Source organism: Lineus longissimus, chromosome 11 (genome assembly GCF_910592395.1).
Source record: "Lineus longissimus chromosome 11, tnLinLong1.2, whole genome shotgun sequence".
Lineage (NCBI taxonomy): Eukaryota > Metazoa > Nemertea > Pilidiophora > Heteronemertea > Lineidae > Lineus > Lineus longissimus.
This window is the reverse complement of record NC_088318.1, coordinates 9,948,537-9,976,531: the sequence shown is the minus strand read 5'-3', so window position 1 is coordinate 9,976,531 and position 27,995 is coordinate 9,948,537. Positions and strand designations below refer to the sequence as shown.

General features: G+C 40.0%; 1 protein-coding gene across 2 annotated transcripts; it reads left to right on the top strand.

The window, feature by feature from the left end:
- Positions 1–116: 116 nt before the first annotated feature.
- LOC135495595 (fatty acid 2-hydroxylase-like) lies at positions 117–27,604 on the top strand. Of its 2 annotated transcripts, none has more exons than XM_064784397.1 (7): positions 117–446; positions 7,645–7,776; positions 8,075–8,315; positions 12,578–12,744; positions 12,959–13,079; positions 21,865–22,008; positions 23,926–27,604. In XM_064784397.1, exons 1-7 carry the CDS (start codon positions 180–182, stop codon positions 23,991–23,993), a joined length of 1,140 nt encoding a protein of 379 aa, XP_064640467.1. In that variant the 5' UTR covers positions 117–179; the 3' UTR covers positions 23,994–27,604. The 2 variants fall into 2 exon arrangements, with proteins under 2 accessions (XP_064640467.1, XP_064640468.1); XM_064784398.1 differs by lacking the exon at positions 23,926–27,604 and adding an exon at positions 15,671–15,705 and having other exon boundaries at positions 21,865–21,929.
- The last annotated feature ends 391 nt before the right edge of the window (positions 27,605–27,995 follow it).

Below are 27,995 nucleotides of genomic sequence, written 5' to 3'. Positions count from 1 at the left end.
TTTATTATCCAAAAGCCGTTAAAGTTAGATAATGTAGGAGATTTGTACATATTTTTCGTTTCAATTTGGCATACTTCTGAAATCGCGATTCCGCTTCACGGGTGTGTCCATGACCATCTCATAATACCCATATTTTGGACCATTTGGACCCCCTCAAAAACACCGATTTTACCGACATTATGACTCTGTATGATCCCAAAGAGGTGGCAGCCCACAACCATAAAGATAGCTTGTGGGTTGTACACAAAGGAAGTATCTACGATGTGACAGAATTTTCTGAAATTCACCCCGGTGGCCGGGAGTATTTGCTCGAATATGCCGGTGGAGTTGAAGATGTCCAGGAAGTGATCAAGGATAAAAATGTTCACATTCACTCAAAAGCAGCGTACAATATATTGAAGCGTAATTATATTGGGAAAATGAAAACTGCTGTCATAAATGATAAGGTAATGTCAATGTTGGTTTGCCCAGGCTGTTGAGTGTTGTGTGGGAACGACTTTACAATCTCCGTTCACTGAGAATGAGTAAATCACTCGGTTGGCTAAAAGAAGCGCCACTGTTCAATATGGATGTATCGTTGAATGCAAACAAACTAGGCCTACGTCATGAATGACATCCTGAGATCAGGTTTTTGCTATAGGCTTACTCCTAGTCCCAGGCCTACCTCGTACACCTGAGGTGACAGTCGTATACAAAATTAAATGGCAGTGGTTAGCCTATCTTAATCTAACCGTGTCACGGTTTCAATTTTTTTTCGCTATCTTGCCGGAACTTCCATTTGACGTGCAGTTCATGATTTTCGGACTTTGACAATATTATTTGAAATCGGCAATTTTTTGACGTATTTATCTGGTGATGATGATGGGAAGGATGCCGCGCGCTCAAAATTGGTGATGAATTTATGTACACCAGGTTGTGTGACGTCTGGGTTGAAGGCGATGGAAGCTGGGTTCTTGCAACATGTTTTCCAGTTAAATGGTCTCCCGAATTCGTTTAGTAGTTTGACGCGCCCGAATGTGCTGAAAGTTGCAGGGTCGAGAGATACAGGGACTGAGGGAGACTCAGTCTGCATGCAAGATCCTGTGAAGATCTGCCATGAAACTATGAAATGAGTTTTTGTACATTTTTCCTAACTCTAAAAGTAGTCAAAATTTTGAGAAAATTGTGCCGTTGAATAAAGGTCTTTGATGAACTCCTCTGGCAGTTTTATAAAAATCGGAGGAGCCAAATTGGTAAAATTCAAAGCCTGAAGTTGCCGTTTTTAACTGGAATAACGTAAGAAAAATCCCCCGTTTCCACCCAGCAAATTGTGCATGCTGACAGTGACACCACCTAACAACATTCTTAGAGACGGTCTGGTGGGAACAAGGTCTGGTGGGAACAATCTATCAATAGACAACCTGCGAAAATAAATTTCAGCCATTTTGGAAACGGCCCTTTTCACAGGCAACGTATGTTTACCATGGCACAAAAGTAAAAATATACAAGCCAGCCTTCTTCACAGGCCCCAAAGTCAACGGGGCGGTCTTAGTATATTTTGTGAAGGCAGACGACGGAGTCATCTGCTGCACACCACAGTTGCGCCCGAGCGGCGGGTCTGGGAGCCACTAGGACAATTTGAAAACCTAGAATGCCGTAGGAGTGATTTCCTGGCATCTGGAGTGCTGCTATCATGCCGATTTGTCCGCAGATCTATATTGCAGTGTGTAACGCGCAAAAAGTTTATTTGTTGCCACCGCAGTAGTTAGCCTGCGAACGGGACCCGTTCTTAAACCCAAGTGTGAGTAATGAGTGAAAAAAACCCGCTGAAATACCACCAAACAATGTGCGCAATCAGCGCTGTTATCAGGTACTATGGAAAATTCATCCCCAAGGAAAATTTGTCCCCAGTAATTTTTTCCTCAATGAAAGACTTGTCCATTGTGTTGTTTGTGCTGGCCTTAATTCCAGTGTATTAATTTTGCCATTTTCCGTGAATTGCCACGTAAATTCCGTGAATTGCCACGTTAATTCCATAAATTGAAAAGGGCTATTTCGTGGTATTTTGGAAGTGGTATCAAAAATATAAATGTTGGAATCTTAGCAAAATATCAATTGGAAATGTTAGAGAGATGTCTGAACCTACTGGAAATCAAAAATCTGGGTCAAAATTTCCACTTCTTCATTATGCAAATTCAGTTTTTTACACGAAACATTGAAAATCAGTGTGTCGGACAGGACACTTGATTTTCTTAATTCTCTCTAGTTGTATTTGATTTCTGATACTTTTTCTTGGCTCTAGGAAAATTCGTCCCCGGAAAATTCGTCCCCGAGGAAAATTCGTCCCCGGATAATTCGTCCCCGAGGATAATTCGTCCCAGAGGAAAATTCGTCCCTGGAAAATTCGTCCCAGAGGAAAATCCGTCCCCGGAGTAGTTGTCCCCGAGGAAAATTCGTCCCTGGAAAATACCTCCCCAAAAAAAAATCTAACAAAAGTTGAAAGTTTCTGACATTACTTTCTGGTAACAACTACTACTTACTACTTTCGACTTTTCTCATTCAGTGTTATATCTCTCTTTACTACCCTACTAGCCAGTTACCTATTCCACTTTTTTCATAGTAGGTAGAGGTAGGCAGGCGAAATAATTTATATTTTTTCAAATAAGTATTTTTACTGGTCAGAATGAAAGAAAAGCTCTAAATTCTTCAATAAAATATTTCGCCTGCCTACCTCTACCTACTATGAAAATAGTGGAGTAGGTAACTAGCTAGTATGGAAGTAAAGAGAGATGTTACACTGAATGAGAAAAATCGAAAGTAGTAGTTATTACTACAGTCCATTCGACAAGACTAAAGAAAAGAGTCTTAGAAAGTAAAGTCAGAAACTTTCAACTTTGTAAAATTTCCTGTGGAAACGAATTATCCTCGGTGACGAATTTTCCGGGGGCGAATTTTCCGGGGACGAATTTTCCTTGGGGACAAATTATCCGGGGACGAATTTTCCTTGGGGACGAATTTTCCTGTAACCTTTTTTCTTGTTGACAGGTTTGGTTTCATGTCCAAGTAGATAACACACCAAGTTTTTTTTCAGTTTCAAATTTCAATGCCCTCTTAAAGGTCATATATCAAGGTTTTTTGCCATTTTCTGCTGTAAGACGATTTCAAAAGTGTACCTAACACTTTATACAATACAGAAAACCAAATGCAATTAGCTCCATCCATTTTGAAGATATAGCCAATTATGTGTTTGACAACTTGATTACCTGATCAGGCTAGCAACTGGCTTGTTAGAGCCAGGCGGCGGGTTCAGCAAAAGTTGTGATGTAGATCAGGTCATCTGTACATGTCATGCAATCATAAAAGCAGGAGGGCCTTAATTAATTATGCACACCTGGAAGTAATGTGTTTCATTCACTATGGTGTATTGTGTGGCTCCGAATTGTGTCAAGGCTAGCACAAAGAACAATCGAATGACGGATGGGACCCATTTTCATGAATTTCCAAAGCCAGTTGAACGAGAGAGGAGGAAGCTGTGGATTCGGAAGTGCAAACGTTTGGAGTGTTGGAAGCCTGGGCCTTCGGCCAAACTTTGCAGTGATCACTTTATCTATACGGATTATCACATGAAGCCGGATATCTGCATCCAACTGAATATTAAATGCCACTTGTTAAAAACAGCTGTTCCAACCATGTCAATTGCATTTAATGCCCGAGGCTGCTGAGGTCGGTTGTTATACATAATGTGTAGGCCCCATTGGGGCCTGTGATACCGCATAGTGTCTTCTTGTGTTCCAGCCATAGCAAGGTGACAGCGACACAGGTCAGTGTCAGTGACAGCCACTGTCAATGATAGATTATTGTCATCTGACATCTAGGCCTATCTAACGTTGCACGGCATTATATCGTCACGTCAAGATGATTGTGCATAATACCGTCACTTTTCAATAGTAGTTCAGCGTCATGACATAACTGGCGATACAACACTGACGAGGCGAAACAATATTGTGCAACATTAGTCTGTTCAAAAATCATACATGTTATGCATCTGCAACCGTCTATCAATGTCTTCTTTGCTATATCGGCAGGTCTGCCATGCAAATTGATAACCACAAATTCTAATCACTTTCGTCCGAATGATCACTCTCATTATGATCTAGTGATATTAATGGCTCGAACATGTACAGCTCAACGTTTAAATATCCTTCTGTATCGACCAAAACATCCTCAAATTCACTGCTCTCACTCTCTGAACTGTATGCGGAAGCCATCTTGCTTTGTTCTGACTGACCTGATCTACGTCATCAAAAAATCCCTAGCGGCCACATGTGGAACTAATCTAAAGTTGTGTGTGGTGGGAAATTCAAATACCGGTAGTTTAAAATTGAAAATTGAAATAACTAAATAATGACTTTATTATTAGAATTTTTTTAATGTCTGGGATCTTGTTTTTTTAACCCTCAACATATTTCATGAGTATCAAGCATGTTTTCAAACCTTGATATATGGCCTTTAATTTCAACTCGTAGTAGTCCTGTCCTGTCCTGTCCGACACAACTCAGGTGTAAAAAGTTTTGTTTTTTTTCCAAACTAAGAGACTTATGGAAACAGGATTCATTTTCCTCCTACCTAAGGCAGTATACAGTAATATCATGAAGAAATTTTTAAAGAAAAATGACACACCTCTTGGGAAATTTAAAACCAATTTTGTCCTGTCCGACACGTTCTGCGTGTCGACAGGACAAAAGCATGGCGGACAGGGCACAAATCCTCCTTTGGTTGACTAATGACTACTTGTTTTGATAGCTATTGCATGTTTCACAATGAATAACCTTATTGAAGGTTAATTTGACCTTTTTGATTAAATCAGGAATCTCCAAGGATGATTAAATTGCCAATAAATGGCATCTAAAAAAGGGAAAATGGTTTCCAAATAAAATCGGGTTGGAAGACATATCGTTGGAGTTTGAATTTCTGTTTTTGGATGTCTGACATATTTGAGTCAATGAAACCATATTAGCTACCTTGAAACTATATAAAGGACTCTGAAAAAACTGTGTTTTCGTTCAAAACAAATGACAATTCTTGGGTTGATGAAAACGATGTCGTCAGAAAGTTAGAAGCACCAGTCATGGATAATCGCGGGCGATGTTCATTTGATGAATCGATTCCAGTTGTTGAATGAAATAGACAGTTGACAAAGAAACTGATGTGGCCTTCAAATTCAAATACCGAGACAATGAACCGGTACAATTTGCATTTATGCTTGTCCTGGTCTTCAAGTTGGGGGGGGGGGGGGTCTAAACTGTGAGTGACCCTAGTATATTATTGTAAGCATGAAGCGTCTTGTAGTATTGTGTCTACCACTTTAGTTTTTACTATGAATATAATGAAATTGATTTCATACAATAAAAAGTGTTTTTTCAGTCATTTTTGCCAAAAGGGAAAAAGTGTCCTGTCCGACACGCTACCCACTTGAGAACAAATTACCCCCACTCGGCTATCCCTGGAGATTTTGAAACCAAACTTTTTATAAAAGCTACCTAAGGTACTAGGGTACATAACTGGCTAGCTTGATTTGAAATAAATCATGTAATAGAGCAGAACTTTTGACTTCCCTAACATACCGAAAAACCCACTTCCTTTTTCTGTCCTGTCCGACACGAGGCTTCTGGCCTCATTTTGAATTGGAAAAAATAATTTCAGAGATTGGATTTTTTTACCATGTCCAGTTGTTCTATAGCACTTGCCTAAAACAAGTTCAAAGTATTAAATAATTACCCTGAATTAATTTTATTGAGGGGAAAAGGCCTGCAAATGTCCTGTCCGACACGAATCAAATACCATGAAATGGCCCAAAAGTCGTTCTTATCTTAGTCTAGAGCAAAGACTACAGCACAATATGACAGGCAGTGATTGGCATGTTGAGATTGCTAAAGTACTGCATTTTACCCCTCAATTGTTGAATCTTTTGCCATCTTAACGCAAAAAAATAAAATATTTTGCCTGCCTACCTCTACCACCCACTATGAAAATAGTGGGGTAGGTAACTAGCTAGTAGGGTAACTCCTTCCACTGAATGAGAAAAGTCGAAAGTAGTAGATATTGCTACAATCCATTCGACAAGACTTGAAAGAGTCTTAACCATAACACCTAAAGCCACTGCCAGCGCAAGTGCTTATTCCCCTGGCTCTAGGCCCCGACGTAATTTTACCTGGAAATCATATTTTTTGCGGTGGGTCCAGTTTTCCGGGGACAAATTTTCCGGGGAAGAATTAACTCGGGATAAATATTGTAGGGATGAATTTTCCTTGGCGGCGAATTTTCCTAGAGCCTGAACTACCACACCTCCATCACTGAAGAGCGACAGCACATAAATTATGCATTTATACAATAATCGAAGAGCAGAACCAAGTTTTGCTGGCTTCGAAATGATTGGTTCGTCTCAGACAGCCTTCCAAATAAGGCCACACTACTACGAATTTCAATCTCAGTGCCAAATATGGGAGACGGCATGACAAAGCAGAGCAACTTCGCACTTCCAGGAAACGATGTTACGTTACGCTAATGATTATGCATACAAATTGACTGCGTGGTGGCGGGGTTTGTTCAGGATTTTCCAGACGGGCCATGCGTCTGGCGCGTGAATGGCGTATCGAATACATCGCCGGGCGGTGTCGAAATAACCTCAGCGTATTTACTCGGCAGAGTCAGATAATGTTCAATTAGTGGCGTCTTGACCTCCCAGTTGCAGGTACAGTGGAACCTCCCTAAGCAGACACCTCTCTATTAAGGACACTAGTTTTGGTCCCAAATCGGTTGTTTCCATTCAATTTGACCTCTCTAATCAGGACACCTCTCTATTACTAGGGACAGTCCCGAGAGTGTCCTTAAGAGAGAGGTTCTTCTGTACTTTGATAAATGATTACACAATTGCAAGTTATAGCTGATAACAGGCAGATGTCGAGGAAGTAAATAAATGTTTCTGATTCTTGATTGCAATTTTCAACGGGGTGATATTATCAGCGCAATACTGTATCGCTACGTTGTGAGAAGAACCTGCATCGTATCGCCACTTTTTAATGGGAATTAACATCATGACGTAAATTTCGGTACAATGTAGAATTGGCGATACAATCTCGTGCAAGGTTATTGAATAGGGCTTAGATATGGATTTGACGTACATTCAGACTAGTGGTGAGACTCAAATGCAGGCGATTTTTCAAAGTCAATTTCATTCCGAATTGAAGAACTACCCTCTTCTTCAGATATCCCGTCGCTTCCTTTACCATTTATCATCACAAATAGAGACAGCTCCATTCTTACGTAAATTCGGGCAAAAGAACATGCTACAATCTGTCAACAAATATTTGCAACAAGATTGGAGGACGTGTTCCCTCTAATAATACGAGATGCCAGTCATCAGTCCGTGCATCTGATCGGATGAAGAAAGTCAATTTTATTCAATTTTAATATGAATACAATTTAGTTTCTTTTTCCAATCTGATACAATACATTTACCCACAATGGTGATAACCTGAGACTGAGAGTGAGAAAGTTAATGAAAACAAATTGAAAAGTACAAAGATGGGAAGTACACACACCAATATTTCTCTCTAAATAACACTGACTGTATAATGCAATGTTACTTGATAATTTTCCTTTCAGAACCAAAATGCAACTACAGTGGGGAATGGAAAGGGACCAAACGGAGTGGTTAGTAATGGTAATGGTGTCGCTCATCACGACACTGACAGTGATGAGGAGGAAGATTTGACATCTATGCAGGGATACAAAGAGGTACTTGTATTGTATGTCTTGTTCAGCATTTCTAATATGTGCACTGTACAGTTTACTGCAACTACGATAACAAATGCCCCCTGAGCCAAATCCAGCAGTGGAGTTCCTAAATAAATGGATTATGCAGTGGACAAAAAATCCACGTATTTTTAGGGGAGGGTTTGTCACTACAGACTGATCAGAACAACTTCTTCAAGTTTATGTAAAATGGAAACCCTTGGTATTGACTTCTTTCACCAAGATTTCAGAAATCCTGTTTCAATTCATTTCGAAATTACTTTTATGTCTCCTTCAACAGGAGGAGCTCATCGACTGGAAGAAACCAATATACTGGCAAGTAGGAACGTTAGGAGAACAATATAAAGATTGGGTGCACAACCCTGTGGATAAACCCCTCCGTCTGTTTTATTCCGACTTCTGTGAGTTCTTCAGTATGGCTCCATGGCAGCTGATTCCAAGCCTCTGGATACCCATTGCCATAATTTTCATATACATGTCATACTGCAGTTTCCTTACTGCTGGACAAGTCGACTTTTTGGGTGAGAACATTTTTTCAATTACTTTTATGCTGCTTGGGTTTATGTGAATTGATTCTAATGAGTTTACTTTACTGAAAGCTTCTAGCATAGTACAATCTGAATTAACCTGAAGTAAGAATAACTTAGGTAGCTTCTGACATAGGACAATGTGAATAAGCTTTACTTTATGAATATCAAGGCTTATCGCATTAGTCGATGTGGATAAGTTTACTGAATATCTTCAGGCCTCTCATTCTTCGATTGTGAATAAGCTTAATTGATATCTTCAGGCTTCTCACATTGCATGCATTGGTCAATGTCAATAAGCTTAAAATATCTTCAGGCCTCTCACAATGGCCTATGTGGATAAGGGGTGGTTTAACAAGTCTACAAAGGGCACACTTTTTGTGCGGATGAAAAGTGTTGATCCATTTCATCCTTCTCCACTTGTAGGGCAGTCCTTGTCAGAGGTCCGACATCCAGTATTTACTGAATTTAGCCAAAAGAGAAACTATAATTTCCATTTTTTATCAACATATTTATTGTTGAGCTACAAAAATACAAAAACAACTTTGTGTTGACAATACCGACTTCAAATTGTACAGGATGATTCACATTCATGATACACACGGTCCCATGTTTACAAATTACAAAGAAGTAACTACAAGAAAAACTTAAGTGAGTAATTTGCCAGATTTGCTTCGTATCTTTTGCATTTTGGCTATGCCTTGTTCATAGATATACAGTTCCGCTCCCTCGGAATTGTCTGTGCGATGTAGACTTGGCTATTTTCCAAGGTTTTTGCGCCTGTAGAAAACGTTCTTGTCTTTTCACCTCATCGTGGACAAATGTGTTGACATTTACAAAGTCATTGCACTCGATTAATGGTGTCTTGTGGACTCCCTTGGCCTATTTTTGACAAATTTGAATAGATCTTCAACATAACAGCCAGACGCTTGTTGGCTGATCATATTTGGTCCCCCAATTCTGTGGTATGGCCTCATTTTGGGATTTGTCGTAAATGCGTCACTGGGGCTGAAGTCTAAAATAGATTAGGATGACCAGGGCGTACATAAGCTGCACACTGTGTATATAGTGCATGGGTAGTGTGAAATGAAAGATAGTCCATCAAATCATGGGAGTCCTTCACAAATGGCTTTGTTGACTTGTGAAAATGTTGAACCACCCATGCTAACTAAATATCTTCAGGCTTTTCACATTGGTCGATGTGCATAAGCTTACTGAATATCTTCAGGCTTTTCACATTGGTCGATGTGCATAAGCTTACTGAATATCTTCAGGCTTTTCACATTGGTCGATGTGGAGCTGAAGATGTGGATAATCTTACTTGGTGTCATCAAGGTTGCCCACATTAGACATGGAAGGAGTGTCGTTCATTTAAATTCATCCACAGTACTGTACTGTATCATAAATAGTCTAAAAATATTTCCAATTTGGGTTCCGAGCTCATTCAAAACAAAAAATCACTGGGTGATAAAAAATCAAAATCAGGCCTGAAACAGATTTGGGTCGTTAACTCTTTGGAGGTCATTGTCGACCTCGGGGTGACCAGGAAATGACCCACCCCCTTTTTGTTCACTGTTGACCACAGGTCGCCAGCAGATTTTGCGTTGAAAAACCATTGATTCCCTTTTTAGTTCATTTTCTATCGGATAGCTATCGCTGCGAACAATTGATTGCTACCAATTTTTGTTAGGGTTGTTTCACTTTAAGTGAACCTTGGCGTGATTTCGAGTTGAAGTTCACTCAGATATCACAGATTTTGACTTTGAGAAGTTTCAGAAACATGGCACTTCAAATTTGACCAAAATCATTATGTTCTGCATTGTTCCTGTGTTGCTAGTACAATAGAATAAGTGAAAAACACTATATCTTTTTGCTTATTAGACCATATCCACAACTCCGTGGATATGGTCTATTGTTTTTACTGAGCCGATCGCCAGGACCCGAGGGATGTGGTTTTCGACACGTATCTCCGAAACTGCCGCACGGAACGACCTGAAATGTGGTTAGGTTACGTTTCATAACCTGCTAACGAACAACGTGTACTTTATTTTTGCAGCCGTTGCTTACTTTTTTAGTTTTCGGGTGATTTTTGATGAAAATTGCCGGTTCTGAACCGTTCCGGTAATAGCACTGCCTCCCGCGTTTTTACCGATTAGGCAAGTTGCTCAACGTTGATCTGTCCCCGACCTGAACAGGTGGGAGGATACCCGCTACATGGAAGAGCCAACAGACATTTCGTCTACGCATTCTAGACTGGGTGAGTGTGAATTTTTCGTGATTGTAATCGCCCTCAAATATGTGTTGAAACACTGCATCAGACAAAATTAACTCATCAGAGGTCAAGAAAAGGATCTTAAGAATATATATTCGCTGTTAGTTTGGGTGATTATAGGGAGCACGTCCATCTTTTGAGGCAAACTTGTCATCCAAAAGTTTCCAGATCCCCGCAACGGCGGATATACATTCATAAAAAAAATTACGAATTCGGGCAAGTTTCATCAAACTGTGCGCCTTAAACACCTAAGAATGTCTCAAAATCACCCAGACTCTACACATGAGATATACCTTCACTGAAAATAATTGCTGAAACCTCGCTTAACGTGTCGCGAGTGCTGAAAGCAACAGTTTTGGAGATCGTTTTTCTGTACATCCTGCTCACTCCTGTAGAAATGTACAGTAAAGCACGTATACACGTGCAGTGTAAATGGACACACGAATGTATACACACCTTCTGAAAATATTGTCAGCAAAGGTGATAAGTGTTTGTTCTGAATTATGACAATGAAATTCATAGACTATTAGCAGGTAGTCAGTGTCTGTTGGTCTGAATAATGAATGATAAAACTTCTGGTGAAGTTAAAATATTTCCTCGCTCTGTTTTACAGCCTGACGGGGATGATCAGCATCTGTTCTGTTCTGCGACCGCATCAGTCACGGATATAGGAGCCTTGACCACGAGGAGCTGATGAGGCAAAGTCGTATAACCGTCTTAACCTTGACATCGGTGCAGTGCTGAATTTGCCGTCCGAAGACAAACCAGTATAATATTCCAGCCGTATTTCGTTCTTTTTCACTGTAATACTTTTACTTCAAAAAGACTGAATAAATAAACCTACTGTGGCAGTTAGTTTAAAAAGATATTATTGCATGTTACGTTTTTACTCTTAGTGCTGATCGGTCATACCCCTTGGGCCTGGCTGTAACCTTGCATACTGGTTGTCTCGATGCCGTATGCTATGACCATTTATATATCTACTGGACTGGTTTGTCGCACCATACCGAAGGAATTAATTGAAAGATCAAGACTATTCCCTCACAATCTACACTAAAAAAGGATTGTTGCAACTAGTTACCCCTATGTTGTAATCATGCACAAACTGGCCTGACTCGTCACAACCTACACTTCAAAGGAATTCAATGTTCAACTCTCATTTATTGGTCGTCCCAACATTGGGAGCTTTCATCCCCACCAGCCATATCCGATGGCCAACTGGTTCCCCTCACTCGACCAGAAAACTCATCAAAAGATACGAAAGATGTTGAGATTCAGATTACATTTGCTTGTTGTCTGCTGGATTCTGACCATCCATATGATGAGTTGTTGCAGTCCCAGAACCATCGCTAATTCTAGTATTTATGATGCACCTACTGTCACAACCTAATTCAGCTGGTTATTCAGGGTTATTTGCCTCTGATTTATCTGGTTATATCCTGGTGCAAACCTAATTTCTCAACATGACAAAATACTTTCACCAGGGATATGGTCTGCAATTTGCTGTTAGGCAAATTGCCCAATACTAGTATTTTATTAATTTTTCCAATAATTCTGCCAAAATTGTTGATTTCTCAAAAAAAATTGTGTTTTTACCCAAAAATGGATGATGATATACGTTTCCAACTGCCATGACTGCACTCATAAGAAAGCCTTGATGTACTGAACAAACTTTTCTGCGAACTCGCAAATTATCAGATCAGTGATTTTTGAGCTACAGGCTGTGAAAGACTAGGTACCAAAATGACAAAAAAGCCAAAAACATCTTTGCACTCCAAGGCCAAGGGGTAGCATGCTTGAACTCCTAAGGGTTAAAATCCATATCACGCCTGAGAAATCAGGCCGTGTTAGCTGATACAGAAAGATCAGGGTGATATGGCCGGAAGCTCCTCTGCTCCAATGCGTTAAAACATAAGCACCAACAAAAAAATCATAATGCCTTCACCAGAGTGCAGTTGAAATGTGACTTTACAAATTTTTGTAGGCATGAAGCTTGGCCTCTCGTCTCTCCCCATCATCTTCCTAAGTGGACCACTCTTCTGGACGTTGTTTGAGTACACAATCCATCGATGGATATTCCACAACAACCCACCCTCCTGGTCGCCGTTCCTGATTAGGATGCATTTCATTATGCATGGACAGCATCACAAGGTTAGTTAAACCGATGAATGTCTGTGTTTCAGCTAGGAGTTATATTAGGGTATAGCACCCCGCCTATAGTTATGCATTACCCATAACCTGGGTTGAGAAGCATTGAAGAGTTAGATGTCTCAGTGAGAGATACAGAGAAAACACTGGAAGTTTCGGGTGAGGGATCCTGACTGATTTTACAGTATGAAGCAAGTTATTTTTTCTCTCACTTCAGTGTCCTTTCGAGAGATTTCGATTGGTGTTTCCACCCGTCCCTGCATCCATATTTGCTGTGTCTATCTATGCTATCTACATGTTGTCATTACCAAAACCTGTGGCAGAGGCGATAAGTGCTGGTAAGTAGAAAGTTCCTGTAGAGATAGCTGATGTTACAGAGTTGAACCGTACTATTCTTGTAATTGTGATGTTGCGTGATCAAATCCATCCATTTTCAAATCCATGCTGTGTATGCTAGAAGAATAACCCATTGGATTTCACAGATAAAAAAATGGAATAAGAATGTATGTTTTATGGTATTGGTAATGATGTTTATTTTAATGTAACCAATCTTTAAGTTGTCGTAACACACATAAAGTACACACGTAATAGCAAGAACTCGTAAAGACTATGACCTGGTTCATAAAGGTATTTTAACGGGTATTTAGTTCATCTGCTTAACGGAGGATCAAAACGCTGTCTCAAAACACTGTTGTCCACGGACAGATTAATGGCCGTCTAAGCTGCGATTCACATGCCCACAATGAGAGAAAAAAATTCTGATAAGATTCTGCCGCCGATGCCCCTTTCTGTCACTCGACCCTTTCTGCCACCACCATGGCCAGAGGGAGTATGAAAATGAAAGTAAGCCACTGACCACAATACACAAGCTTTTACATGTGTTTGCCCAATGTACAATGTACACGAAGTATCCATCTGGGTTTTCATCGTTTTTAGCATCAAATTATGATCCAATTAACACTAATTAGGGGCTAATTAGTAGCCTCCAAATTGGGGTAAAAGATTTGGCATGTTTACCCCCTAAACACTTGGAAATTTGCCAAAAAAGCCTGTAATCTGTTGACATACATGAGCGCCGTCTATGAATACCCGATGGAACTAAATTAACAATGTCTGAGAGATGCTGGGGCTGTTTAAAGGGGCGGGCATTGGTCTCTTGTCGCGGTGTGGCGACCACCGCTCTTAAATGCTTAACAATGTTGCAAACAGTTGGCTGGGAAACTCTACACATGTCCCCAACATCCAACATTTGAATGGGTGGTCCAGCATAACAACGCAACTAACAATGATGCTGAGCGAGGGGTGAGGCCATAATTTCTCTCCGTCCACGGAAAAAGAAACGGGTACTACCTTATGAGTAACCAGCCAAGGTGCTACTTAAAGGTCAGCCGGCAGGAGGATGTATCCATCGATATCCTGTATCTGCAGACAAATTTCCGATCGCTGTTCTTTGTGAGACGATCTATTCTTATCCCAAAAACTCTTTTGCTCACGAGGTGGTTCAACTGTTCCTCTTCTACAGCTCCATCCTCCTGTGCTCAAGCCCAAACTGATTATATCGCGTCAATGATGACTATATTCTACACAGATCCTATCGTTGGTAGGCTTACACGGTGACTTAAACATACCCCTCTCTTGTATTTAGAGTTTCTTTTGTTCCTGAGACTTGTGTGGTCCACACGTTAGTAACTTAGATAAACTCTTCTTGTGAATTGGCATCTTAACTCAAGACAGGAGATGATCGCACTGTTATCAAATTTATATGTGTATGCAACACTTAAAATACCTTTATGAATTTGGGCCTATGAATTCTTGGTAACATCAAGCAAGAATACATAGATCATTCTTAATAATGTGTCAAGGCGAGCTAACGGTAGACCTTGAAAGCTGTGTGCTGTTTAGATAGTAATACTCTTAGTTATAGTGGCTTAGTAATAGTGGCAGTGTTCCTTGTTCTTTCATACGTTGAGTGCCTTTCATGAATTGTACATTTCATTTGAAACATGCATTGGGCGAGATGTCCTCCGACAAGCAGTTGTTTCTTCTTTTAATAGCTGCAAATACTGATGGAAGAAACTTTATCAGTTTGGTGACACTTGGATTTTTATCTGGCAAGCTTGTAGGAATGGTGCCATCATTTTGGAAGTGGGGAATTTTAAAAACTGTGACACAAAATTGCTGTTAAGGCGAAACTAAAACAGAATTTCACCATTGCCTCCGACATAGATAAAATTTATGTGTTGTAAAGTCCTGTGGCAAAAAAGAAAAAAAGAAGTTTGCGTGGTGTCACTGAGCGTTGGTCGAAGAAGACATTCACTATACATACATACAAATAGCATTTATATAGCGCAAAATCCAATTAGAAAAATTGCTCAGCTGCGCGTAACAAAAACACTGTTCAAATAGTTTGGTTTTTAATCTTCTTTTGAACTCGCTGACGGTGGAGCTGTTGCGGGTGTTAGTGTCCAGCGAGTTCCATAATTTGCTGGCATAAACTGTAAAGCTTCTGCCACCAAATGTCTCAAGGCGATACCTGGGAGTCACCAACAACTCTTGGTTATCCGATCTCAGGGATCGCCCTGGGACATACGATGGCAGGATGTCCGAGATATATGATGGAGCCATGTTGTTTTTGGCTTTTCACTGCGATACAACATATAAAAGAACAACTAAGGAGTAACATCACGATTTGTCTGTGACAAACACTGTACTTTTTTTAGGTTTTACTTTCCTATATTATAATTTATATACCGCAGGGCAATAAAAAAATTACACATATTCATGATCTACCCATCATTTCGCAGCGACATCGTCAGTGACTTGCATTGCTGAATTGAAAGTGAAAGTATTTTAGATTAGATAAGCTTTAATCTGTTTTCTTCTGCTGATTGTTTTAAACCATTGTTTTATCTATTCACCTTGTAATCAGAGGTCAATATAATTGACGTTCAAGTATGAATCCATGTAAGTGAATCTATCGTCCTTTGGACCTTATTTCGGAGCTATTCATTTAGTATGTACATGTACTTGCACTTGCACTTGCAGAAGGATGGTAGAAAAACATGTGCATTGCTGTGGACTTTGACAGCGTTGGAGAAAGGGGTTTGGGGTGAATGCCATAATGAACTCTCCAAGTACATACTCATAAATGGATGGTTCTGTCTCGCTCTTGGTCTTACCCTGACCTTTGTTGGGGTAAGATTTTTAAGCATTTTCAGGCATTTGTTAAAGTTTGCAACCAGGTTTTGGATGCTTTTGCTTCTCTCTGTTCTGCTTTCCCATCGCATTGTTTAGTTTGGAAGGGGGAGGAAGTAAAGGAGATTATTACCTGTCCCAACCTGATTCCTGATAAGCAATTTAGACTCTAGAATCTAGAGTCCTGACATGATCCACAGTATGTCCCAAATCCCACTAATGGTATATGGGTGCTTGGTCCCGCAGGCCGTCCAAAAAAATTTTCCCCCTCATTTATGATGCTGTTAACATATTGCTTGCTTGTTGCGCTTGCCTAAGAGGGTTTGCTTGCCTGGTGACTTTTAACATGAATATTGTGGTTTAACCTTTTCACCACCCTTTCCCGGTAGACCGGTCTGACGACCGTTTGAATTTCCCGCCGTTCTCGAGCGGCCCCAATACTTCGTATTCAGCAATACTCGGCTATTTCCGGTACAAAGATGAATTCTGATTCTGATGCGGAGAATGATGATTTATATCAGGCAAATAACTTCATGCTCGTAAATCAGCCTGGTATTGTGAATGCTGATGTGTATGCACTATTTGGGGACAGTGACGATGTTTGACGAAATTTGTTGAATTTTCATGCTCAGGTTATTTTGTTCAAACAGAAATAACTTAAGTAACATTTCTTCATATGTTTTATGGATTTATTAGATAGAAAAACGTTCTCAGCTTTTCAGGGATACCTTTCTTTTTGGATTTGACTGGAAAATAACAAAGTTATGAACGTTTTAGTACCAGTAGTACGAAAATTGGTGGGACCTTAGACTTGGGCGGCAGGGGCGGTGAAAAGGTTAACAAACGCTTGTGGAAGTTGTGCAGTTGTACTATTTGACATATAGAACATCTTATGGCGCAGCGTCCATCGTTGTCCTCGTCCGTTAGAAAGGCACGTTTTGTAACTGCTGGAGCTATCAACTGGAAACTTAGTGCATATGTACCCCTTATGTAATGACACCTTGGAGACCAAATTTCGGTCTGGTTCGATTCCTGATATTGCCACTAGGTGTTTAAAACCCAAATCACCAAAAGTGGTATATCTCCCTAACTAAGCCGGGCTCGATCATCACCACATTTTTATCAAAGGTACATGTAATGACGATACGTGACATATCACACGGGTTTTTGATTTTACCTTCTTTTCGAGGTCACAGAGGTCAAATAGTATAAATTAGCCAATGGTGGTATGTTTCGTGACTGCTGGAGCTATTGACTTGAATTTGGTACATCCGTTGCCCTATGTTATAAAACCTTCCAAACAAAATTTCAGTCCGGTTTGATTCCTGGTTTGGCCACCAGGTGCCTGAAATCGAAAACAATAACATGACTGTGAGGGATCAGCACAATGGGCCTGGCCATTTCATTTTACATTATATCGTGCAAGTGTGTTTTATTTGGTAATGTTGGGAGAATACATAGCTGTTTTGCATGATCAAAATGACAAAAGTATGCATTACTTTTACATAAAAATTACATAAGACTATGTGCACTAAAACCCCTTGGCCAGTGCCACCATCTCCCAATAGACAACATTTTTCCAAAAAAGAAATCCATTCGTTTATTGTAATGCATGATCTCGGCTTTCTCTGCTTTCAAGACAGCTAATTTGCAACCTATCTTTCGAGCATTGACCCTGGAATGGGGTGATTGAGCAAAACAGAATCTCAGATGTTTGGTCTTTCTGATGCATCTGATGTTTCTGATGCAACTTATTGCTTCATTTTGCTTCAAGACAAGATGTCTAATTATTCCTGGAATATTGTAGCCTTTATCGCTACCATTTCTGCATATTTATGTTACTGACATTAACCTGTGCTATAAAGACCCAATTTTGTTCCACAAGAACGTCCAGTGAAGGTAACTGTTACTCATTAACTTTCACAGGCATTTAATTGTTTTCTTTGAATGTTCTTGTCTTTCCACTATCAAAGTGGTTATTTCCTCGACCTAAGAAGAGAACTGAGCACTAATAGCCGAGTGACTTTCACAATCCAAATGTCAATATTGAGTTCCTAGACTTTGAATCCTAGACTTTGTACTAACTTCCTATCAGTTGTATTATCTTGTTAGTGAAGTCTTGTATGTTAACAGAGAAAAATGCCGTATTTTTAGAATCCTTCCACAGAAAAACTATAGGTCTGCTACCAAGCTACCAACAGATAGGGCGTACTACTTTCTAGGACTACGGGAAAGTGTGAGTCAAGAAGACATATGAATTATTATTGTTCCTCTCATTTCTTCCAAAATGACCGAGAATATGATATTCACCTAAAAGTATTTTGTGAACCAACTCCAATATTTACATTCAGATGGTTAACGCAATTCTGCTTTCTGTGTTTGGTTCCCGATCGGGTCGGGTAAATAACCCTGTCTAACGCTATTGTACAAAGGCTTCTTCAGAAATATTTTGGCTTGTTTACAGAACATCGCCAGTATCAGTCTTGTTGTGATTTAATATTTGTATTTATGTTATTTTCTTATTAAAAAGTGAGTTTTTATTGCACTGATCCAATATCACCCACTATCATTTTCACCATAAATATTAGCAGACTTTCTTGAATAAAGAATTCAGGAACATATTTGTACAAGGTATGGGTTAATCTCAGTTTCTTTTTCATTTACTTCTCGTCGGGAAGGGGGAGGGGGCACTGTATAAAAGGTTTAAACCCATGTGCTTTCCAATTTTTGCGATAGCCTTCTTATTTTTGCTACTCAGTGTGCATTTCAGAGAAAGGCCTGTATGTGTCTTTCTAGTGATGGTCAAATTTTGTGATGACGTAGTGCATTACTCTTAGTTCATTGATGTGATTGCCATGTGTTTGTAAACCCTGGGTGGTAAAATAGCAATCAACTAAAGTGATGTATATCCCGCAGAACTGTGAACTGGCTTGGGGAATCCCCTTTTAGATTTGTTAACATGCCATTTTGATGTAATTTTCTGCAAAATGCTCAGGAGGAACTTGACTTTTGAAGTCTGATAAAAAATGTGTTTTCACCTCTGATATTAGGGTCAAAATCCCTTTGAAGGCAAATCTGACAGGGGTAATTAGCGCTTAGCTAGCTACGATGACAGAGTACATTAGCAGACACGTTCCCTGTTTATTTAGTTGCTAGTAGTGGTCATGGGTCAGGCTTTAGTGACAGGATGGCTCACAATAGATCTAGCCGAAAACATTAGGGGTGGCTCTACAAATGGTAGGGCAGGACAAGACCAAAAGTAGCAACCTCACTGGAGCTGTAAGGTGTCAAGCATTGTCAAGCGACTAGGGCTAGTTATTCATGTTATTACCTATTATTTCTTACCAGAATCATTCATATCAAGGGATAAATTTTTTTAAATATTATTTTATTTTTATCATTCTGGTGATTTTCATCCAGGACTCTGGGGTGGGGAGTACGTTCACGTCAGAGTCCTCGGGGTTCAAGGGGTTAAACGCACCATAATCTGCTCACCCAACCTCTGACCTGCCATTATCTGGCAATAAAAGACAAACAATTGGTGACTTTAACCCTTTAAGGACTGATAGATTTCTGACTTATTGAAAATAGAGGGAAATCCTTTTTAGACCATATCCACACTTAGTTGATATGGTCTGCTGGTTTTATTCAGCCGTGACCTACTTTCCGAGCCAGGTGGTTTTTGACACGTTTCTCCCATCCTGTGGAATTCAGGGGTTAGTGTTCGCTTCTCCAGCCCTGCACAAACCCCTGAGACATTCGCCCTCATTTGGTGAAGTGCCAGCGCAGAAGTAAGTGCGTCCAATCAGAGCGTCGCTTACATTTGAGTCTAGGAGTTTTAAAAAATTGTGTCCAAACTCGCATTCATTCTCCGGTGCAGTGGATAGTAGGGATAGTAGTGTGGTGAGGCGGTCCTTCACTATGCTTGAATGTTATCACTGCTTTGGCGAATGATCATGCTGACAAATTTATAGAGAGCACTGTCTCCCTCGAGGTGCGCACTGGAACCTTGATTCTAAGAGTTCAGAGTGCGGTTTTCATTCATATATGGTACTAGAACCAGTATGGTACAAGAACCAAGGTTGATAGTTTGGTCTCGGTGCTGACTTAAAGGTGATGTACGTCTGTACTTCACCAAAGGAAGGCGAATGTCTCGGGGGGGGGGGGGGGGGGGGGGGTTGTGTGCAGGGCCGGAGAAGTTAACATTAACCCCTGCTTTCCTCAGGATGCACTTCCCCTACATGTAAATAGTGACTTGCAAAAGGCTGACATTCGGCTATATGATTCATAATAACCTGCTATCGTCAAAAATCCGTCAAAGTCCCATCGGATCTTTATTTCACTCAATACAGGCTTTTGATTTGACCTAATTTTCAAGGTCACAGATGTCAAATGGTATTAATTGGCCATTTGAGTGTAACAATGGCATGTTTCTTAACCGCTAAAGCTAACAACTTGAAACTTCATACACATGACCCTCTAGGTCAGATGGCCTCTGACACTGAAGAATGCATACAGCAAGCTGACAGTAAAAATACAGACGGGGATTCCCTGAATTAAAACTGAAGGCCTCTCATTTTCCGCTATTTCACTTTGTGGTGAGATCAGGCCTTAACGGAGGAAAACAATTTCTCACTGGGCGGCGAGATCAGTCCTTAAAGGGTTAATCAGCTCATTGCAATTTGAGGTGTGGATTTACTGAATTAAACACAAGCACAAGACACCTTTTTAGCTCACCTCTTAGCAGAGGTGAGCTTATCCCATACCGTGGCGTCCGTCGTCCGTCGTCGTCCGTCGTCCGTTAGCAGGGCACGTTTCGTAACTGTTAGAGCTATTGAGTTGAAACTTGGTACACATGTACCCTTATGTAATGACACCTTGGAGACCAAGTTTCGGTCCGATTCGTTTCATGGTTTGGCCACCAGGGGGCCAAACGTTAAAAGTGAAAATATGCAATATCTCCCTTAATAGTAGTCGGGAAATTTTGAAAAAAATATGGTAGGTACTTCTAGCAAAGGTGCATCATATATCCTCCGGGTTTTTGATTTGACCTCCTTTTCAAGGTCACAGAGGTCAAATGGTGTAAATTGGCCGTTAGGATGTAACGATGGCACGTTTCTAAACTGCAGTGACTATTGATACCAAATTTGGTACACATTTACCCCTTAGTCAGGTGATCTCAGGGACTGAAGTTTGGTCCAATATGATTCACCACTTGACCACCAGGGGGCAAAATCCAAAAACCTTAAAAATGTGATTATTCCTTAACTTCTTGCCTGATTGCCACCAATTTGATATCATGGGTACATCTAACCACCATACAGTATATGTCACACAGGTTTTTAATTTGACCTTCTTGTCAAGGTCACAGAGGTCAAATGGCGTAAATTCGCCGTCAGGCCGTAACTATGGCACGTTTCTTAACTGCAATGACTATTGATCACAAATTAAGTACACATGTACCCCTTGGTCAGGTGATCTCAGGTACCGAAGTTTGGTGCGATCTGATTTGCCGTTTGGCCTCCAGGGAGGGGGCCAAATCCTAAATTCTTCAAAATGCCATTATTCCTAGTAATGGCTTGCCCGATTGGCACCAATTTTATATCATAGGTACATCTAATTTTAACAACCATTCAATGTGTCACCCGGGTCTTCTTTGATTTGACCTACTTTTCAAGGTCACAGAGGTCGAATGTACTGTAAATTGGCCATTTTGGGGAAATTGTAATTGCTCGGACCTACATCAAACCTAACACTACATGACACAATACCATGCTCTTTATCCATCTTTCCTCCACATGAGGTGAGCACAATGGCCCTGGCCATTTCATTGATTTTAGGCTGGAATTCGGATTTCATATGGGGCATGAATTGATGTTATACATGTATAGTGTAGAGGATATTTTAATTGTGTTATCTCATTTTCAGGTACTCTAGTGGGTTACATCATGTATGACATGACTCACTACTACTTACACCATGGTTCACCAACCCGGTCGAATCCTATCGGCAAATATTTCACACGGATGAAAAACTACCATGTGAGGCATCACTTTGAAAACCAGCTGAAAGGTGAGAACAGCATTGTCCAGTGATCAGCTAAATACTATGGGCGGTTATTACCGCAAATAAAGACAAACCAAAGCAAAGACACTTGTGTAGCATATCAAGGACACGTAGATTGATACTCCTGTGTGTACAACATCAAAGACATCTGGACCATACACCACATCAAAGATAACGATGCGAAGTCAACAGGCGGCGCCACTGTAGATTGCTGGCGGCCGTATGCCTGTTGACGTTGTTGTTATTTGCCACCTCTCTCCTATGGCAAGCCGTTTGCTTCAAAAAGTCGAAATGATTTTTTTTCTAGTCGAAATGATTTTTTTCTGGTCAAGATATTTTTTTTCAAGTCAAGAAAAAAATTTGAAATTAAATTTTTTTTTCAAGTCGAGATATTTATTTTTCTTCTCATTTAACTTATTGAAGTTGAATCAATTAATAAAAATTTCACTGCGAGAAAAAAATGATTATAAAAATAAAAATAGTCGCTTATATCAACAAAAACCTATAGTTGTCGAAATCGTTTTTACTTTTCCCAAGACGGTGGCGCCGCCTGTTGACTTCGCATCGTTATCTTTGATGTGGTGTATGGTCCAGATGTCTTTGATGTGGCACACATAGGAGTATCAATCTACGTGTCCTTGATATGCTACACAAGTGTCTTTGCTTTGGTTTGTCTTTATTTGCGGTAATAACCGCCCATAAAATACTACCAAGATTATTAGTGTTTGAGTTAATAAACTACATGGGTCATTTAGTAATGATTGTACCATAGTCTATTTCATGAATAGCTAGTATTGTACTGCATCAAAATAAGAAAACTGCATGAGTGGCTGATCCGAGTCACATGATCGCACAAGATGATTTTCGCTGCAGTCGAGAGCTTTCAGGCCGGTGAAGATCATTGAGTGCGATTTGGATGATGAGTATTAGCCATGATTGCAGTTTTTTATTTATCATAAACCACACATCCCCAGAAAAATCAAGAAAATGCGATTATGAGGCACCTTTTGTCCTTCTTGGCTCACAGTAGGGGAGACTATAAAATATTGCAGTGTGCGTTGTCGGCTTTGTTGTCTGTATCCTGTTTCAAAAACAGTGGTACGTTTCTTATCCGCAAGGGCTATATTACTTGAAACTTTGTACACATGACCCCTAGGTCAGGTGGCCTCACGGTCCGGTCTTAATCTCGACTTGCCACCAGGGGCCAAAGTGAAAACCTAAAAAGTGTGATATCTATACAATTTATACAATAAGAGAGGATGTGCGCTTTTTTGTCACACTCCTTCTGGTCACGCGTAGGCTGTGACACTCCATACTAACGGAGAGCCTACAGGTTGCACTATGTTTGTAGTCAGTTAGTTTGTAATCAATTATAAGGGGTGACAAGAAGGGTTTTTAGTTCTGATCACAAATTCTCAAGGTCAAACTGTCTCAGAGCAAATTCATTTTCATTAATTCATTACAATGGCATTCCACCAGTCGGGGCCTGGTAGGGGGTGTCAAAAGGGTTCTTCACCCGTCAGAACTGGAGGGAGGGGATGGTGTCAAAAGAGCTCTTCACCTGTTACTTCCCATTTGTAGGCCTATGTTTTGGTGGGGGGGGGGCTGCTACATGAAATGGCCTGTGGTTTATATAAACGACCTGATCACTCGCTCCTTTGAACTGTTTCTGGTAGTGGACGGGGGGGGGGAATGGTAAGAGGGCAAACTTTTCACACATCACTGTTTTGCGGACGTAAACTGAGTTGTGGTTGAGATTTTGGAAGAATTTGAATGAACCCTGTGATATATCACTGTGATAGGTGATGGCAAGCTAATAGTTAATAGTCTGAACTAAATTTGTTGATTATTTTTGTAACGAGCTCAATGAAGGAATCTATGAAAAATTAATGATTTTACTATGAATATCATTGTTCTTTTCAGGTTTTGGTATCTCCAGTAAATTTTGGGATTATCCTTTCCAAACTCTGATCAAGGAGCATCAGAGGTAAATCTTCAGGGGCTGACATAACCAACAGGATGGAGTAGATATCCCTAATTGCTCGCTGACATCAATAATTTGAAGCAGTTGCAACCAATTGGAAGCAGTAGATATTGTTAATTGGTTGCAGACGTCAATAATTTAAAACCGATGTAACCAATTGGTAGCAGCACACGTTCCTGATTGGTAAAACAGATGTGAAAAAAGTCTCCACAAGAATCGTACTTATCTTTGAATCTCCTGAAGTATTTCTCATAGTTTGGCAGCTTTAGAGTTTAAATTTCTATGTAATTTGATAAAACCTTTTGATGAAAAATCTTGGAAAAAAAGAAGACCATTATCAGTTCATGTGACTTCTTCTGATTTTGCTGATGAAAATGTGATGTTGCTGATAATATCGAAAGTTTTACATGTACTTACCCGTTGGCAAGATGAATGAGAATGCACTGTGATGGAGAGTGATCATTTTCTTTTCAATTCTAAGTAATTGTTTGACGTTCTTTATTTTAATCGCTTCCATCAATCACAGTTGCATTTTTTTGTCATTTTATTATACTGCCAAATTGCTGACAGTTCAGAGCATTCTCTTAAACAAAACAAAATTGAAAACCGTTCAAATTTCATGAAGTAATTACAGTCAAAATCGAAATTGTAATCCCTAAAGTCACGTCAGTTGCGTGTAAGTTTTGCATGAGCTGCCCGCAATCTGTGCTCTACCCAGCTCTTCAGTTGCAGGTAATGTGACGTCATGTGGCATGGTGTGAATTTTCACTCGTTTGGAGTATTCCCAATCATGAATCTTGAGATAAAATCGTGATAGAAGGCTCAAATTTTACCCAAATCCTGTTAGAAGTTTAAAGTAGACCCAATTATAATTGACCTAGCCGATAAGATTAAAATGTAGTCATTGCTTTCACCAAGGTGTGTGTAGGTGACACTTCAGTTGCGCGTCACTTACGCGCAGCAGAAGGGATGTCAGTTGAGATTATGACTGTAGGGCTTCAGATCACAGGCAGATATTTTACGGTTACTTTTAAAATTTGCAGAAATTTCCTTCAAAATACTGTGCTGATGTAACGAAATACCTGCCCGAAATTTTTCAACGATTTAGAAACCTTAGTTATGTTTTTGTGTACATGATTTGCTGTACTTGGTTTTCTTTATCTGTGGCGAAACTTATTTGTTTCCCATTGTTTTCACGTCTGGAGGGTGTTAAACTCTATTTTCCTGTGTAGACACTGGTAGTTAAAGGGACACTTTAGGCAGGAATTTGGGGTAAATGGTGGTCTCCAAGTGACTAATTTGCGCATTACGGTAATTGAATCTTGTTTGACTTTCTGATAAAGTTATTTCTCTTGAGTATTACCAGTGTACTGCGAAACAGGAGTGACACCTATTGGTGACTTCATGTAACTTAATCTGACCCACCTGGCTCCTGCCTGTGGTCTCCCTTTAAAGGAAGTCTATATGGAGGAGCCAGATAGCCAGAAGAGGTGCCAGAAATTGCTGAATGGGGTTTCTCCCATCTGACAGTGGAGAAAAACTATTCATACTTGTACAGAGAATATTTTTGGTGATGAATCAAGTACGACCCAGCCCCAAACTGTGCATATTAGTCACCTGAAGGTGAAGAACTTGACCATATAACTCCTGCCTATCGTCCCCTTTAGTGAAGAAGAAAAATCCATTCAGGATTGTGGGGATGCGAGTAAAGAGGGTTTGACTACACCATTCACCACTTTCTGTGGTCATTATTGTACAGTAGGACCTTTCTCCGCAGATTCCATGACTTCGAATCTTTTTAATGATATTCCCATTGTGTATCTTTTCTTCGTGTCAGTGCCTTGAATGGCACCAACCTGTGTTCTTGTTTTTTAATGTGGCTGACTCTCCCAATTTTATTAGACATTATGCAACATACAAGTCTTCTAAAACTTCACATGCTGTTTTATGGTTTTACTTGGTTGGAATGGGGATATTCAGTTTCACCACAATGTATGCTTAGTTACTTGTAGAGTGAAGCTTACCGGCAGGGCAGCATTCAGTGACGAATTGATACTGCTAACATTTGTATAAAATATTTGTATTTTAGTGAGTAGATTATAACACATTGCAGAAGAATTGTAATCAATATATAAGAATCCATCCACTTAGTACCTCATGTATTGCATATCAAAGGTTCAAGGGCCGAGTTTTAAGGTCAAGTTCATCTGTTTATCTTTTGCCACCTTCCGCGAGCAGGAATTTAGAACTTTTAGGTAGAGCCTGATCTGACGTCTGCTGGAGAAAATGTGGCGAATGCATTACCTTTGCGATTGCCAACTTTGAAACTGTCAAGTCATCATTCTTCCCTCGTTGTAAATAGTTTCAAAGTACGTACTCGGCCGAAGGCAGTAACAAGGCTAACCCAATTGGTGCCAAACCCAAGTGGCATGGAATTATGCTCATCGTGCCTTGGAGGAGAACCACTCCCTGAAGAATAACAACTCCCAGTGTAGAGCTAATGATGTAGAAGCTGAAGATGTACATGCAAGTGAGAGTATTGGCTCTTTGACCAGTCCTTAAAAATTGACTGAAAAATCGCAACATATTACATGTTTTCAAAAAACCTAGCAGGTGTTTTCTCTCGAGGTATTGAAAAAAGTCTGATAACGTCAGATTAGATTTTGAATTCAAAATGAATTTTAACGAAAGACCAGAACTTCGAGCTCTTGAAAGTTTGATGTGCAGTATGCGATATGTATCTTGATTGTTGTAAAATATTTTTTCGTGTTTATATTTATTGGTATAGGAAGAATTAAAGCTTTTTCGAGGTATGTTGAGGAGCTGCACCAATCATAACTGATCTGACAAATGTATGTACAGTCTTGAGCATTATTAGAAAATGTAACGGCTCCGAGATGTAATCTTATAAAAAGATTGCTCCATGTACGTGGCAGGAAACCTTCGACGTTCAATGGTGCCATTGCACGTGCCTCATTTTACTTATGGTCAAGACTGTCCTTGTACTTTTCTCCGAATTTTAGACATATGATTTCAGTCAAATGTATAGTTACAAACCCTTCAACTCTGTTTGGGGTTTCTTCCCCACCTGATCTATGCAAAAGCTTATTTTTAGCATTGATCTGTCCATTGTCTTTATTTGACATGTATTCTTTACAAATTCTCTTCCACATTCCTTCGTTATAGACGTTTTATTACTTGTTATTTATTCCATCTGCCTCACTTTCAGTATCAGTATTTCATTTGTTAGTGTTGATCAATGTATATTCGTGTTCTCCCTGGCTTTGATTTGAACACATCAAACTTACCGGCGTTCTCACAAGTTTTTCACGCTGACACCTTTTTAGCTCACCTCTTAGCAGAGGTGAGCTTATCCCATACCGTGGCGTCCGTCGTCCGTCGTCGTCGTCGTCGTCGTCGTCGTCGTCGTCGTCGTCGTCGTCGTCCGTCGTCCGTTAGCAGGGCACGTTTCGTAACTGTTAGAGCTATTGAGTTGAAACTTGGTACACATGTACCCTTATGTAATGACACCTTGGAGACCAAGTTTCGGTCCGATTCGTTTCATGGTTTGGCCACCAGGGGGCCAAACGTTAAAAGTGAAAATATGCAATATCTCCCTTAATAGTAGTCAGGAAATTTTGAAAAAAATATGGTAGGTACTTCTAGCAAAGGTGCATCATATATCCTCCGGGTTTTCGATTTGACCTCCTTTTAAAGGTCACAGAGGTCAAATGGTGTAAATTGGCCGTTAGGATGTAACGATGGCACGTTTCTAAACTGCAATGGCTATTGATACTAAATTTGGTACACATTTACCCCTTAGTCAGGTGATCTCAGGGACCGAAGTTTGGTCCAATATGATTCATCACTTGACCACCAGGGGGCAAAATCCAAAAACCTTAAAAATGTGATTATTCCTTAACTTCTTGCCCGATTGCCACCAATTTGATATCATGGGTACATCTAACCACCATACAGTATATGTCACACAAGTTTTTAATTTGACCTT